Source organism: Hoplias malabaricus, chromosome 18 (assembly GCF_029633855.1).
Source record: "Hoplias malabaricus isolate fHopMal1 chromosome 18, fHopMal1.hap1, whole genome shotgun sequence".
NCBI classification, from domain to species: Eukaryota; Metazoa; Chordata; class Actinopteri; order Characiformes; family Erythrinidae; genus Hoplias; species Hoplias malabaricus.
Genome location: NC_089817.1, coordinates 15,948,998 through 15,966,333, shown reverse-complemented (window position 1 = coordinate 15,966,333; position 17,336 = coordinate 15,948,998). Strand labels below are relative to the sequence as shown.

At 37.3% G+C, this 17,336-nt stretch overlaps 1 protein-coding gene across 1 annotated transcript in view; it reads left to right on the top strand.

The window, feature by feature from the left end:
• The window catches only part of LOC136675188 (protocadherin Fat 3), a 104,057-nt gene that overhangs the window by 55,818 nt on the left and 30,903 nt on the right, over positions 1-17,336 (top strand). Inside the window, exons 16-23 of the mRNA XM_066651615.1 lie at positions 2,452-2,666; positions 3,210-3,347; positions 3,680-3,823; positions 4,762-4,959; positions 6,612-6,889; positions 8,071-8,455; positions 10,997-11,162; positions 13,098-13,229. Coding sequence (XP_066507712.1) covers positions 2,452-2,666; positions 3,210-3,347; positions 3,680-3,823; positions 4,762-4,959; positions 6,612-6,889; positions 8,071-8,455; positions 10,997-11,162; positions 13,098-13,229 — 1,656 coding nt within the window. The remainder of the gene's footprint in view (positions 1-2,451; positions 2,667-3,209; positions 3,348-3,679; positions 3,824-4,761; positions 4,960-6,611; positions 6,890-8,070; positions 8,456-10,996; positions 11,163-13,097; positions 13,230-17,336) is intronic.

Below are 17,336 nucleotides of genomic sequence, written 5' to 3'. Positions count from 1 at the left end.
TTTTACTTTTAATTTCAACTTTTTAAAATCGTGATTTCAACAAATCATAATAACATCTGTGCATAAAGATATTTATTCTCCTTTATACTGTAGCTTTATTAAAACAAAGAATTTCTTCTCAAAGTGCAGATTAAAAACCTTAATCCAATGCTACATTTATGTTTAAAGGAAGGATTTTCTTTTTTATTAGGAATGTGTTATGGCAATTCATAATATACTATTCATAATATAATGAGTGAGTTCATCTAATGTAAGCTGCACCCATTGCTGACACTAAGGCTTATCTGTACATGCACAGCTTGTTTAATCTCCACTGAAAAACATTGAATTATATTTGAATAATCTAAATATAATTATGGTTAAAACAGGTAATATGTGACAGGTAATATACTTTGAGCAAACAAATGTAGTAGTTTAACATTCAGTCTCAAACATTTGTTCTAATTAAATAGTCTATATCAGAGATACGCTTCAGGGCCAAATACACAATATTAGTGTTAAAATTGTAACAACACAAGTGAATGATGTTATTTAACATCAGACTTGAGAGAAGGGTTTGAACATATGACACGGAAGGAAGACCTTATTACTCATATGATGACAGGAGCTATAAATACAACGGCAAAAGTGATCTTTATTACTGACACATATTCCTCTTTTTGCTTGAATGACAGGACAGAAGTGTCAGAGGAATGTTTACAGCAGATTATAATTTGTAAATTGTGGTTTAAGGAAAGGCAGAACATCTGAGTGCAGTGGATAACGTAATTGAATTATGCATGGATTGTAAGCTTAAGCAATGTTACATACAGTGTAGTGGTGTTTCCCAGTTCTCTCTTGGAGCTCAGCTGGGAATACAGAAGGAAGACAGATAGCTAGCATTACTGCTGAGAGCCAGAATATCTTATTGCAGCTGTATAACCGTAGTAACTGTCTTCACATTGCCAGATAAGGAGGACAAGCCAAAGTTACTAAAGTTAGAAACATAGCCGGCTATCTGGATATTGTTGCTGTAGGGAGAAAACCTTATGCCTCTATTTTTTTTTTTCATATTTTGACCTAATTTAAATACAGCAGCTGCAGTTTACACTGTATGAATATTTCACAATGTGTGGACCAAGGAAATGATCCAAGAATGACAAAGAATGTAATAGTTTACATAGACTTTCATTAACATTTAACAAGATTTTGTCCTGATAGTGGCTATATTTTGGCTTAGAAACCTAATTATCTTTACATATTAGATGTTTCTTCCACTTTTGCTGCAGTAGTATGTTCTACTCGTCTAAAAAGTCCTTGCAATGAATGTTGGAATATTTTTCTGAGAATTTGATTCAGCCACAAGCACATTGGTGAGGTTAAGTGCAGATGTTGGATGAATGGATCTCATTAAAAAAAAAAGAAAACACAACTATTCCCAGATATGTTACAGATACTCCAGCACTAAAAAGAATGCTGATATACTCCCCGCCCCAAGGCCAGTATTTTACATTGAGTATAGTGATCTTAGGTTCCCATTGTAATTCTCAGAGTGTGTGTGTGATCTACATCCTCAACAAATGCTCTTCACAATTGACTATTTAACACTTAAAACTTAATATTTTTACCTAAAATTTACAGCTTCAAAATCATTGTGATCCTTCACTGACCTGTAATAGGGAGACTACTGTGGGCTCAGCACTGCAGAAACTGCACTATGTAAATTTTTGAGGAGGGTAGACTCCCCCCCCCCACCCGTTGGTTTCAGTACAGAGCTGCCAAAATGAATTACACTAAGGGGAGCTCCAGGAGAAAAAAACATAAGCTTACCTAGTGTTCCTCTAAAAATGGATGTCTAACTTCATGATGTATTATATACTGATACAGAGGCATCAGCTATATTGGGTATTTGGGGTATTGGGTAACATTTCTATCTCCGACTTTTATTTATCCACAATTCCCCTCACTAACTAGATCTCCCCTGTCACACAACGCTAACAAAATGGGAGCATGAAAATTAGCACATTCTCAGTGTGAAGGCGCTAATGACATTTTCCTCTCACTGTATCCACTCTTAATATGTGTAATAATAGAATCTTTGGCCATGATTCATGCTGTATTTTATGTACTGTATGAAATGAATAAATAAAATCTGACAAAACATATTTTAATATATTCACCCTAGTTTAATATATAACCCAAATCACCACCCATGTGAAACTGGCTGACACACAGGTTTTCTGGGCTGTTGTATGATATCAGTGTGTAATACTCCTTGCTGGATATTATTACTGTTTTTAAACATATGAAGTCCATATTTTTAAAGAGAAATATCACATTTCTTACAGAAAATGCCAAACACAAAGTTTGTTTTTAACCATTGTAATGGTGTACTGTCTGAAACTTGCCGAAAGCAGCTCTGACCCCGTTGTGGTTAATGCTACTGTTAACTCTTATTTCTTACAACCCCAGGCACCATCACTGTGGCTGATGATTTGGACTATGAAATCTGCAAGGACTTTTTCCTCAAAGTAGAGGCTGTGGATGGTGGAACTCCACCTCTGAAGACCTCCACCATTGTTACTGTTGAAGTTATGGATATCAACGATAACGCTCCCTCCTTCAGTGAGGACATTTACAATGTCCTGATCAGTGAGGACGCTGCTATTGGCGAGACAGTCACCAGGGTAAAGTTCTCTCATCTAGAGCTTTATAGCTTCATTAGCACTTAATGAGCCATAGGCATCACTTTATTTTTACAGCCGCTACTTATTGACCTTCAATACTCCCATGCATCTTTAATGAATAAACTGCTAATATAAAGTTATATGCATTATGCAACTATGTTTTATCCAAGCCAGTTTTTCTTAAAGTAATACCCCCGTTGCTTTTCAGCCTATTCACTATCTTCTGTATCTGTGGTGGATGGTCAGTTACCATGAGCAAAAGGTTTGTTAAAATTCCCTCTGTTTAGAAAAGGAACAGAAAACCCACTGAGTCGAAAAACAAATATAATCGAAGCAAGTGGGCAGATGCTGAAGCAACTGTAGCTGAAGCTACTGCCCATTAACTTCTATAATAAGTGCTTTTCGAGTCAACAGATTTTCAGTTTGAAGTTATTGTCCTTGGTAACTGACCAATTGCTACAGAAGCACAACTAGATATTAGGTTGAACAATGTTGGAGTATTCCTTTAATGCATTTGTTTTGTGTGGGTTTTGTGATGCGAAGCTTTTAGCAGAAGACCTTGACAGCCAAGTTAATGGACGCATCAGCTACTCCATCCTGAGAGGGGACCGTGGAAACTACTTCTGGATTGATCCCGTCACAGGAGTCCTGAAGGTCAACAAAGCACTCGACCGAGAGACGGTTAGAGCTTTAAAGAACCATCATGACTTAAATAAGCCTCCTGACTTTGACTAACCATACTTGACACTAAATTACTTTGGCTTTGGTGCTTAGGGTCCTAAATGTGTCCTGCTCCTTTCTGTTTATTTGCTCAATTATTTGCAAACCAACCATAAAACCTGGAATTAACGGATCAGTGCTTCTGCAGGTGGACTAGAATGGGTATGTGGGAGAGTTCTGGTTGAATGAGTTGGTTGAAAAAAAAAATGTACACATAGAATGCTCCTCCTTTGGTAATCAACTCTGTTCTCAGTGTGAGTTTGCCTTCTGATTTCATGTCTCTCTCACCGAAGGTCGCCAGCTACTCCTTGTCAGTCCAAGCATTTGACAGTGGATCACCTGCCATGTCCACCACGGTGACCGTCAACATTGAGCTTGCTGATGTTAATGACAACGCACCAGTGTTCTCCCCAGCTAACGCTTCTGCAGTTATTCAGGTGTGTGCTGTGAGCTTAAGAGAGCAATCAGTCAGTTTTAGCACCAGAAAGCAGGAAACAATATGTGAAAATGATTATTTATTATTCTTTTTCTAGATAATGCAACTTCTATGGGATGAAGAATCAAATTGCTTTAATAGAGCAATTTTCCTCCAATATAGTGTGTTCACACTCCAGTATAGTGTTGGGGGTGGGGTGGGGCTGTTTACAAATAGGTGATGTATATATTCAGGCCACTAGGTATCAGTTTAACGACTGTTTCATAACATGAAGCTGAATCATTTGAGAAAAATAGTTGATAACTCCTTCAGTGCTGCTTTACTTTAAAGCAATCTGGGTTTCGCCTCATTCGTTTTTGTGGAAACAGATGTTAGTTGTATATTGGGGGATTGTGGGAACTCTTCAAATCTTCAAATACAATTTCCTTTGTGCTCTAGAAACTGCTTGAATATAAAACAAGCCTAATAAAATGGCACCTTAATTTTATCTTTGGAGAAAATGTATTTTCACGAACACAACAAAATTGAGGTTTATATAATTAACAATTATATAAATATAATAATTGTGATTATTGATTACCTGTTAAACATGGAAAGTAATACAAATGATTTCTATATTAATGTCACATGATAACTTTTACTATATTATATATGGCAAACAGCAAGAAGGAATTATTTTATTGTCCATTTTGGTCTGTTTTTGTGTTTAAAATTAATTAAAATGATTACATAGACCGGCTAATTTGGTTTTGTTTAATATAAAATGTAAAATTATTTCAGTGTGTTTGCTTTTTTAACTTTTCAGTACATTCACATCGTGATATTCATTTGCCATGTCTAGTAGCCTGTAAGTTATTTTGAACTAGAATCTATATAAAAGGTTTCTGTCATAACAATGTGTTTAACAATTTGTCAACATTTTATATATATTTTTTCCAGCTGAACAAGCCTGCAGGGACAACCCTCCTGACACTCTCTGTGTCTGATAATGACTCGCCACGAAACGGAGGTCCTTTTGAGTTCCGCATTGTGTCTGGAAATGAGGACAGTATGTTTAGTCTAGACCAGAATGGAGAGCTCCGCTCCAACAAAGTGTTTGGGCCAGAGGCTACACGGGAGTACACACTTGAGATACAGGTATACACACACACACACACACACACACACACACACACACACACACAATACCACAAAGACTCTACTTTCTCTTAAAAGAATAAAAAATGTCTTACACAGTAAGACCTAGCTGGCACAGTTTAGAAACAGGTAGTACTGCTGTCACACAGCTCACGGATCCTGGGGTTGTGGGTTAAAGACCTGCCTCGGGTGACTGTCTGTGAGGAATTGGGTGTGGTCTCCCTGTGTCTGACTGGGTTTGCTCCAAGTGCTCTGATTTCCTGTGTCTGTGAGGTTTAGATTTCAGTCAGCCACAAGAACATTAAGAAGGTCAGGTACTGATGTTTGATTATTAATTTTGGATCTTGAATACCACTTAATCTCATCCCAGTGATAATAGATGGGTATCACTCATTTCATCTCATTGCATTGTTGAGCTTAAATCAGCTGAATTCACTATGTATAAGCTGTGTCTGTAAAACTCTGGACACATAGAATGGATGCCATTACAAAAAAGGCATAGTATACTAAACCACAAAACTGGCTTCCCTGACTATATCCTTTCTAACCCTCTCTAATCCTCCCTGTGTGCTGCTTTAAGATGAAGGAACTAATTAGACTATTAGACTGTTCTTATTATACGCAGTCAGCTTTGAAATAAGAAAGAAAGGGGTTCTGAATTATCTTTCAAAACATTCCTGTATCTCTTCGGATGGCTCTGTTATGTAAACCATTGTCTCAATAATGGCATTTCTCAGGATTGCTTTCTTTTTCATTTCATTGTAATTTTCAGCTCTGTATTTGGAAAAAAACAAGCATAGGAATACATACCTGCACTGGTATTTACTGATGATGCAATCCCACATTTTCATCTTCCATATTGACATCATTACTTAAACCTATTGAGATATTTTTTTCTGTAAACTAAACTTTAAAGTCAAAACTTTGCTTGGGAATGCTGTCTAAATGTTTTCAGCATGCTCATACTCCAGATATGCCCTGTAAAGAACATGTATATTTTTGTTATAAAAATCATCAAACATCTCTCATTTGCCATTTTCTACCCATCCCGAATTTTTTTAATGGTTTTGCAGGACTGAAATGCGTGTATGGATATATATTAACAAATGAAATTAAGTTGACCAAAGTATGAATTATCTTCGGCTCAAAGTGTCAGCAATGAAATTAAAGTCAAAGTAAATGTAAAAACCCTGTATTTTTTAAATTTTTTTTCCAATTTTCATTCTGTCCCAGCCTTTTTTGGTTTGGGGTTTTACGTTTGGTAGGTGATTTTATCTGGAGGGATTTACCGAAATTAGTTATAGGCCAATGGAAATTTGGAAGTCTTGCCCAGTGACACTTATTGGCATAGCATAGTGTCTTTACCTGAACAGGGAATTGAATCCTAGTCTTCTTAGGAGAAGGCAGTGGTGTAAACCAGTTTTTACATTTTAAGGTTAGCTTTGTTACAGAACAGACCACATTTATTGTGATAAATGTTTTTGATAATTGGTGCTATATCTACTTTCATATCACAATAAATGTGGTCTGTCCTCTAAGAACTCATGCTTATTGTGATACTGGGTTTTGATCATCAGTGCTATCTCTAATGATTTATTGGATATTCTTTTTCATGTCCATGTGATTTCCTTCTTGATCCTCTTTTAATTAAGGTGCGTGACTCAGGGAAGCCTCGCCTGTCGTCCTCCACCTTCGTGTTTGTGCGAGTGATTGGAGACAGCCTGTTTAAACCGGTGGTATTCCCTCTGGAGATCAGTGTGGTGATGGCTGCCGACATCTTCCCTGGGGGCGTCATCGGCCGAATTTACGCCACTGACCGAGACGAGAACGACGTGCTGTCCTTCACACAGCGGCCACATCCCAAGAGTCAATTCAAGATCAACCGCCAGGACGGCAAAATCGTGGCCCTCAGCGGACTAGAGCCTGGCAGGTAGAAGTATAAAACACATTTGTCATGTATTACTTTGGTTTGTTTTGTATTGTATTGTATCGGCTCAATTTCAGCTTGTTTGAACATTTTACCCACACTGTGTGTGGGTAGCACATAAGTGTGGAAGCACATAAAACACTTAAACTGCAAACTGTTATTAATAATCTAACTCTGATCTACTTGATTATTCATTTTAAATGCTCCTAAAGACTTAATCAGCACTTTCATGATTTAATTATCCATTAATTACACATTTGCATCTACTATTCATCTTCTTCAAAGCCTTAAATTCACATGCCTTTTATTTCTTAATATTAATTCTTGGGCTCATTTAATTTTAAGAAAATCGTGAAGTAAGTACATTGTGACACATAAACAACATTATTATCAAATTTGAAAAATCTATTTATTTGTGTCAACCTATCATTTTGAGCAAAATAATGTATGAATTCAGACAGTTAGCATTTGTTGTTAATTGATGAAGCAAGTATTCAGACAATATTCAAATGTTCAAAAGTGGTAAAACCTAATTTATTAATAATATAAAAGCAGTTTGGCTGCAGATGAATGTAAAACAAAATTTAACTCAGTATATATTTAATAAATGTACAAAGATGAACAGAGCTGTCAAACATTCTGAATATTTGACCAAAAGAAAGGTATTACTATTCTGTGCACAGATTTCTAGAAGAATGTAATAAAATGTCAAAATATGGAGTGTGACATTTTAAAATCTATAAAATAAAACATTTTATATAGTCATTTTATTAGTATATTATTCATTCATTCATTCATTATCTGTAACCGCTTACCCAGTTCAGGGTTGCAGTGGGTCCAGAGCATTAGTCATTTTATAATAAAAGCAATTTTGCATGTCACAATTCGAACAAATCCATGTATTTCCTTGAAAATGTTTTTAACATTCTTTGGCATTATTTTAAAATGCCAGCTACCCTTTACTTATGTGAAAATATCATGATAAATGTACTTACAGTAAATGATCAAAAACTGTAGATTAGTTTTTCTCTGGCAAAATGTTTATTTTCCCTTTCCACTACAAAAATGTTCCACTTTTGTAGATACAAGGTTTTGATCTGAAAACAGCAGAAAGTAGTTGTCTCATTTCCATTCTGAATAAGCTCTGTTAATATAGCATTACAAAGGTTCTCATTTATTTCTAGGTACTTCATGAATGCCTCGGTCAGTGACGGTCGTTTCTCAGTGACAGTGGGAGTGACGGTGCAGGTGGAGCAAGCCACAGAGGAGATGATTCAGAACGCAGTTACTCTGCGTTTTCAGGACCTGTCTCCTGAGGACTTTGTGGGTCTGTACCTGCAGGATGTGAAGAGAGCTCTGAGGACAGCTCTGGGGGCAGCTGTTCTAGGGGCTGGAGCAGTGGCTCAGAGTCCAGACCCCCTCCACATCCTGGGGGTGCAGCCAGTGGGTCGTTCCTCTGAGCTGGAGGTTCTCCTGGCTGTGGAAGCACAGGATGGAGGCTACGTGGGACCGGGTGAGCTAGCGCTGAGACTGGGGGAGGTTCGGGAGCAGCTGAGGGGACCACTCAAGGTTAGGAACAAAGGCGTTATCACTCTTAATAAAGTATCTTGTAATAGAAGTCAAGTTTCTTCATTGTAACTCGTATACACTGGAACAAAATGTTGTTCTTCAGGCCAAATCTCAGCAGCAGCAGTTTACACAGGAACGATATGAAGTGTGGATTCATGACACTGTGTAACAAGTGCAACATATACAGTGAGCGCACAAGACAGCAATCACAGGTGAAAGAAGTCACAAAGATAACATGAGGTTTTAATGTAGCATCAAAAGGATGTAAGTGACAATTGTCAAACTATTGTCAACTGTAAATGTACAGAGATATTGAAGAAGATAATGCCTCTTATATTGGGTCAAGGTCCATACAATTAAAAAAAGAATCGTAGTTAGCCTGTACAAAGCAATGTGTTATATCATAAGGCTTTTAATATATAATTTTTATTTTCATTTCAAGTAAATATGGTGGAAAAGTATTATGGTATACAACCCCATTTCCAATGTAGTTGGAAGCTTTTTAAATGAGATAAAAACAATAATATGTGAGTTGTTAATTCTCTTGAACCTTTTAACTGACAAAAGCACATAGAAAAACATTTCATTGTTTTCATTGACCACCTTGATTGTATTTTGTAAATTTTGAATTTGATGCCTGCAACACTCAAAGTTGGGACAGAGGCATGTTTATCACATTACATGCACACATTTCATTTAATTACACTTTATAATAATTTGGGAATTAAGGATACAACAGTGAATCTTTTGGCCATTCTTGCTTGATACAAGTCTTCAGTTGCTCAACAGTCCATAGTCACTGTTGTCTCATTCTCTCCTTTGTATGTGTTATAGGAGACAGATCTGGACTGCAGGCAAGCTAGTCAAGATTATAAAGCCAAGATTGTTTAAACACAAGCAAAATTAGTACTGGCATTGTCTTGTTGAAATAACCATGGACTTCCAAATACAAAAAAAAACATCACCTTGATGAGAGTATCAAAAATCCAAATAAACACCTTAAATATTAAAAAGTGTTATAACAGTGCAACTTGAATATTCTCTCTTATTTTGCCCTGTCCCAACATTTTTAGAGTGTTGCAAGCATTAAATTGTTATTTTATTTGTACATCTAATCATATCAGTACATATAAACACTGGGAATCTATTCTTTGTATTTTGTCACTTAAATAAATGTTCACAGAAATGAATAAATAACAGATTCTTATTTTTATAGCAAGTTAAATTTGTCCTCACTTTTTGGAAATGGAGTTGTATTATTTTATATGTACAGTGTGTGTGTGTGTGTGTGTGTGTGTGTGTGTGTGTGTTTTGGCTGTAGAAGATAATCCCAATAGCCCAGAAGAGGCCCAGTTATGATTACTAAGCTTAAAAAAGTAATTGAAAATTTTCAATTATTAATTAATAATTGGGTGTACCAGTAGCTATTTATCTTCCACCCCTCCAGGGGCACACTCTCTGTTGGATAAATGTTCAGTCTTATAGTCTGGTCACAGTCTGAAGAAAAGTTGATTTGTCTTTAATCCAGAGAAGAAAATGCTGCCAAAATAATGCAATCAAATCCCAGAATCTAAAATAAAAGGTGAATATTTTTCATTTTGTCTTTCATGGTAATTGAATGTATAGTCATACATTATTCATACAATATTCCATATAAGGTGGAACAGAAAATATATGTGATGGAAAAAGCACTTTAAGACTAAACAAAACTGCTGCAAGTCCTGAAGTCTTTGAGTTTTTTTTCCCCTCAGAAATAACACTGTCATTATCATGTTAGTATCATGGATTCTTGAGTAATGAAAATGACAAGCTGAAAGTGAAGATGAAAGTGCTCTGGTGAAAGTGAAGCTTTAGCCTCCCCTTCCATCTTTCAGGGTGCGTAAATTATGAATTAAAACCAGAATTTCATGAATTTCATGATTTTTAGTTGAACATACAAGTAAGTGTGTGGAGAATTCAGAGTTTTTAATAATATATGTGTCCTACGTCAAGCAAGAACAATTAATTATAGGGTTTTGCTTTGATGAATGCACGCCTTTGAGAGGCATTGCAGTATATTGTGATGTCCCTCACCATGAATGTTGAAGAGTACGCACTGATCCAGGTGTATGTGTGTTCAATATGTAACAACTTTTATATTGCAGTACTGGCATCTTTCTCCAGGTTTGTAGTTTGCTGTTCACCGATGGTTGGGTATAATTCCTTGCATTTTTGTTCTACCCACTGTGTTTAAGTCTGATTGCTCATGTTTGTTATTCACCATCATGTTGTTTTATGTTCCATATGGCCAGTGCCCATCCAGTGTGAAGATTTAAGGCAGTGTGGGTACAACATTAAGGAGCCAATGGCAGGGAAAACCTTCTGTCTGGCTCAATCTTCTTTGGGAGTGTCATAATATGTACCTCTTGTTTTATTTTAATATATTTATAGTCACAACCTGCTGTGCGTTAGTGGGATCTGGTACCCTAATGAGAATAATGAGGTCATTTATATAAGTGATAGCATAATGGAACATTTTCTTATGTTCTCTGTTATGTGCAGATGGTGGATGTGGTGGATCAGAGCTGTTCTGGAGAGCTGGACTGTGGAGACAGAGTGTGTGAGCTCAGCTTGAGTCTGGAGTCCAGTGGCCTGGTCACTTACAGTACCTCTAGGGTCAGCTTTGTCTCTCCACGCTTCACTCGCACAGAGAGTTGCACCTGCCCAGGTAACAGATCTCTTCATGCCTCACACTTTTAGTGTATTGACTGAAATATTAATAAGAAGGCATTTTAAATGCTTTCAATATTTTTAAAATGTATGATTTTTGGGGCAATAGGAGGTTACTGAATTATAAATAGTGTACCATAGTCAGGACAAGCCCTGTAGCCACCACAACCCTGAAATGGATCAAGCGGAAAAGAGTAATGATGATGATGCAGCTTATCCATCTGTTTAAAGTCATTTTCCAACATGTTCTTTATCACATGATTTCATTACCTCAGGTCCGGTTTGAAATCATTTTACTGTTGTCAGTTTATACAATCTTGGAATCTTCTGCACCTCACAGATTATTGGGAGTAGTTTACTAGCATAATAATTGACTAATATTGAATTACAATTATAGTATATGCATCATAATATATAAATAAATAAATAGTTCTTCTTAGTAGTGGTGCAGCAGGTAGTGTCGCAGTCACACTCCGGTTTCCTTCCAGCTCCGGTTTCCTTCCATGATCCAAAAACACACGTTGGTAGGTGGATTGGCGACTTAAAAGTGTCCATAGGTGGGAGTGTGTGTCACCCTGCGAAAGACTAGCGCCTCCTCCAGGGTGTGTTACCACCTGGCGCCCAGTGATTCTGGGTAGGCTTCAGACCCACTGCAACCCTGAACTGGTTAAGCAGTTACAGACAATCAGTGAATGAATGAATCTGAGTAGATTGAATGTTGTTGCTTTTATTCCTACATCATATCATCGCTGTCTAATCAGAAACATCAATCTCTATTTTTGTCAGTTTTTATTTTACTACTTTATTGGGACACAGCATCTGTCCTTCACATAAAAGGAAAAAGAAAATTTATTTAAAATATATTGAAAAAATCTTGATGAATGCTCCAATAGAAATGCTCCAAAATGGCTTTACATTGGCTTCCATTGACATTTAAGGTTTTATTTCTTCTCCAGTAAAGTAGCTTTTTATGAGATACATGTTTTCTATTGGACACTATATGTTAGTGTCGTACAGTACAATTAATAAAAAAATTTAATTTTCAAAAATGTTTATATGAGTTTAATTAAAAAAAGTTTCGTCTCAGAACCATTTTCTTAAATCCTTAACTTTAATGAAGGATTAATAAGATAAACTAGGTTCAGCTACAAGAAATGCTGGCCTACTTGCAGATGAGACAGAAAATTCCACAGAAAACATTTCCACAGAAAATATTGCTTATAATGTAACACTCTGGAACACATGCCAAAGAGTTTAAGATAATTATACCTTGCCAAACATCAACTAAAATATAATAAGACCCTTCCGTATTGGTCAATGAAGCGGAACGGTTTGCCTGAAGTGACTGAGCTCCATCCAATTCCTTTGGAATGAAAGGAAGTGCCATTTGTTTTCCTGAACTAATCACCCAACATCAGTTCCTGACCTCAGTGTTTATGTGGATAAATTCTTACAGCAATATTCTAGTTTTCTTAAAAGAGTAGAGGCAGTTTCTTCAGCAATAGGAAAAACACTGTATTTATACCCTAGATTTTAGAAGAAATACTACACGAGCAGGTTGCTGTAAACTTTTACTGTCTATTACCAGAAGTTTGCAGGAACAAATCTATTTACAAATCTACTTAAATAATTAGTGAGATACCTTAAACAGTATGGTACCTGCCAGGAAATTGATTTTAGATTACTGGATACAAATAAGAAAATAAAAATGGAGTATATTGCTGATGGAATGAATGTATCTTATAAACTTAATGCAATGGAATATGAATGGTTTATGTTCTCTATCTAATCATACTTAAGATGTACCTTAGGGAGTACCACCCTAAGAATAATTTAGTACCTTTTTTTAAGAGTGTAGTCCCTGATTAATGACTGTTTAGTTTATGGGGCATGCCAGCTGCTGTTAACACATCCTCCCTTCTCCCTGTGGCAGGTGGAATATGTCCATCATCTTTAGAGCTGTGTGAAGGCCAGGCTTGTCCAGCAGATATGCAGTGCGTACGCAGTGGCCCCACAGCGCCCTCTGTCTGCCAATGTCTGCCCGGCACACTGGACGAGTGCTCAGGTTAGTGACTCTGAGAGCCAGATGGAGACCTTCTGCGCCAGTTTCCGGCATAATTTTGACACATTCTGCCCACTTGTTCTGTACAAATCTGCTGTTACGAGCCCACGTGCCATGTACATGGAAAAATATGCGCTCACAGTCTGTTAGTGTTTCCCAGACCAGAATAGAATTACACCCAGAAGAATGCTTGGTGAGAAAGTACTTAATTCAAATTCACCACATTCTTCATGTCACTGGACTCAAAAATTCTCCCTAATCCCAATATAACTGTGCTGTTTGAACCTTCACAACAGGAATTATTTGCAATGCTGTGCGGTTTGCTAAGCTAAATAACTGCTCATTATTTTGCTCCATATTTAAACCATTTGGATTTACAGGGGTTGGACAATGAAACTGAAACCCCTTTTTTTAGACCACAATAATTTTAGTATTAGTATGGGGTAAGGCATCCTTTTGCGGCCAATACAGCGTCCATTCGTCTTGGGAATGACATATACAAATCCTGCACAGTGGTCAGAGAGATTTTAAGTCATTCTTCTTGCAGGATAGTGGCCAGGTCACTACGTGATGCTGGTGGAGGAAAACGTTTCCTGACTCGCTCCTCCAAAACACCCCAAAGTAGCTCAATAATATTTAGATCTGGTGACTGTGCAGGCCATGGGAGATGTTCAGCTTCACTTTCATGTTCATCAAATCAATCTTTCACCAGTCTTTCTGTGTGTATTGGTGCATTTTCATCCTGATACACAGCACCGCCTTCAGGATACAATGTTTGAACCATTGGATGCACATGGTCCTCCAGAATGGTTCAGTAGTCCTTGGCAGTGACGCACTCATCTAGCACAAGTATTGGGCCAAGGGAATGCCATGATATGGCAGCCCAAACCATCACTGATCCACCCCCATGCTTCACTCTGGGCATGCAACAGTCTGGGTGGTACGCTTCTTTGGGGCAAACAGTAAAGGTGGACTCATCAGAGAACAATACATGTTTCACATGGTCCACAGCCCAAGATTTGCGCTCCTTGCACCATTGAAACCAACGTTTGGCATTGACATGTGTGACCAAAGGTTTGGCTATAGCAGCCCGGCCATGTATATTGACCCTGTGGAGTTCCCGACGGACAGTTCTGGTGGAAACAGGAGAGTTGAGGTGCACATTTAATTCTGCCGTGATTTGGACAGCCGTGGTTTTATGTTTTTTGGATACAATCCGGGTCAGCACCCGAACATCCCTTTCAGACAGCTTCCTCTTGCATGCACAATTAATCCTGTTTGATGTGTTTCGTTCTTCTTGGTGGTATGCTGACATTACCCTGGATACCGTGGCTCTTGATACATCACAAAGACTTGCTTTCTTGGTCACAGATGCACCAGCAAGACGTGCACCAACAATTTGTCCTCTTTTGAACTCTGGTATGTCACCCATAATGTTGTGTGCATTGCAATATTTTGAGCAAAACTGTGCTCTTACCCTCTGCTAATTGAACCTTCACACTCTGCTCTTACTGGTGCAATGTGCAATTAATGAAGATTGGCCACCAGGCTGTTCCAATTTAGCCATGAAACCTCCCACACTAAAATGACAGGTGTTTCAGTTTCATTGTCCAACTCCTGTATATTGCTACTTTGGTACAGACACTTTTAGTGCCTTTTTATCATTCCCTGTACAATAAATGTGATGTCATTGAAACTGTTGTTTGGTTTTAATCATGTACATTGATGACAAACAGTTTTACATGTAGGTGCCCTCCTATTTAAAGCCCAAGAAGACAGAAATGTTCATGTCAGAGAAAAGAAAGTATTTCTTTTTTCTTAAAATTATTTAATATTTAATTTTTTAGGGTATCAGTAATTTTCAGTGGTGGACAGTAACGAAGTAAATATAATTAGCTACTGTACTTAAGAACGTTTTTCATGTATCTGTACTTTACTAAAGTATTTCCATTTTGGGTGTCTATTTACTTTAGGGTGACTTTTACTCCACTACATTTCAAAGTCAAATATCTTACGTTTTACCCCACTACATCATGAAAATCTGCCATTCCTTTTAGTTTCTGTGTGAATAAAACTAACGTGTCTGAACAAATCTACCTACTCCGCACAGCTCTCCACATGACACAAAGCGGCACCGTTGCAAGAAGACAAACTAACATAGTATCTGCAAGTGACAATGTTTCGTCGCCTAAAACCGATAATACCAAAGGCAGACTTTGTTTTAATCAACTGTTGGGCAATTTGAGACTGTAAGTAATCACTTTCTGTTCTTAGGACTATTTTCTAATTAATAAAATGCTTTGTACCCTTTAGTATTTGGCTGTATTTGAGTCATCAATAACTACTATTCATTAATAAACACGGTTAATGGATCTGTATATGTCACAAATCACTCAAAGAGGGCGAGAGTCAGTTGAAGATTTATTAAACAAAATATGTGAAGCGAGGTCAAAACCAGAAGAAATATTCCAAAACCCAAAAATCAGTACAGAGAGATCCAAAAGTCCAAAAGACAAAAGAAAAAGCATCAGGTAAAAAGTCAGAAAAACACAACCAAAGCCTGTTTGAAACAGGTGTCTCAGAAATAGCTCAAACTATACTCTGCAACTTTGATGACGAAACAGAGTTTAAAGGAACACTATATAATATTGTTAACCTTAAAAGTACAGCTCCAAGATCATTGTGGTGCTTCTCTGACCTGTAACAATTTCAGCTCAGCATTGAAGAAATGTAACTTTTGGAGGAGGGTAGAAACCATTGTTAGTACAGTGCTGTAAAGATTAATTGCACTAGAGCAGGGCTCGGCAACCTTTACCACTCAAAGAGCCATTTGGACCCGTTTCACACAGTAAAGAAAACACTAGGCGCCACAAAATCCTTTTGAAATTTTACATGAAATAACACTGCGCATAACAGAAAAATGAAATAACATTTCTGCATGCAACAAAACATTTTAAATCCGAAAAAAAGATGTTGGGTTGACGGTTAATTAAAATACTCAATGTCTATTTGAGTCCTTGTAGTAATGGGGGAAAAAAACGCCGAAATTAAATTATCAGTAAACACAAAAGCTGTCCTCTCTCTGCGTGCCGTCATCCTTTTACTAGCACCGTGCAGTCAGCTGTCAAAAAATTTAAGAAACCGCAAACGGGCGGGTGTCGCACATTGGAAGTTGTGTCGTGTATTAAGAGCGACAAAATATTTTAAATATTAAAATATTTTAGATGTTACAAGATCGCCATAATCTTCATAGAATTACATTTTGAAAATGAATGAACTAAAATAAAATACATTTTAATTACTGAGCCGCATCAGAGGGATCAATGAGCCGACCCCTGCTCTAGCGGGAGCCTGAGGAGCAAGAAAAAATAAACCCAAATCTATACACAAGTTTTCAAATGTTATGCACAAGTGAAAGTTTTTGCTTTTGCTTTGGTGTCTGCATCTACACCGCCAAACAACTAGGGCTGAATTTCAAACATTTTCTTCAATCATATGTAGTACACAATGTAGTGTTGTAGTGGTATTAGTTTTACAACTATTTAAAGTGCACTATTTTGAGTGGAGTATAGAGGAGTTAATATTTCTGAAATTCTTGACTTGAGCAACTCGAACCATGTTCATCCGACTGCAGACCATTCAGAGTCGTCGTGGTCTGCATAGGCGCAACAAGTTATGTTTCCGGAGAGGTGCACACCAGCCTGCGCTGCCTATGGCATAGGTTCAACACAGGCATACATTGGGCTTAATACTCTGAGACAGCATCCTCTGTTGGTTTGGAGGGGCAGCATTTTGGGTGTATGTGACATGATATAACATCATTCATTGTATTTAATCTTTGGTTAATTTCTGCTGTGTTCAGTGTCAGACTAATTAATGACATTCTATTAAAAGTCTGGGGAACCAAGAGTGACGCTAGAGCCTTTTCACCAACAATGGGTTAATCATGAGTCTTGTTACAAAAATGAAAATAGAACATTAGAGCCATAATACTTTGTGGTACTTTTACTTTTGATACTTAAGTACATTTGAAGGGAAATATGTTTGTACTTTTACTCAAGTGGAGATCTACAACAAGGACTTCTACTTTTACTGGAGTAATATTTTACC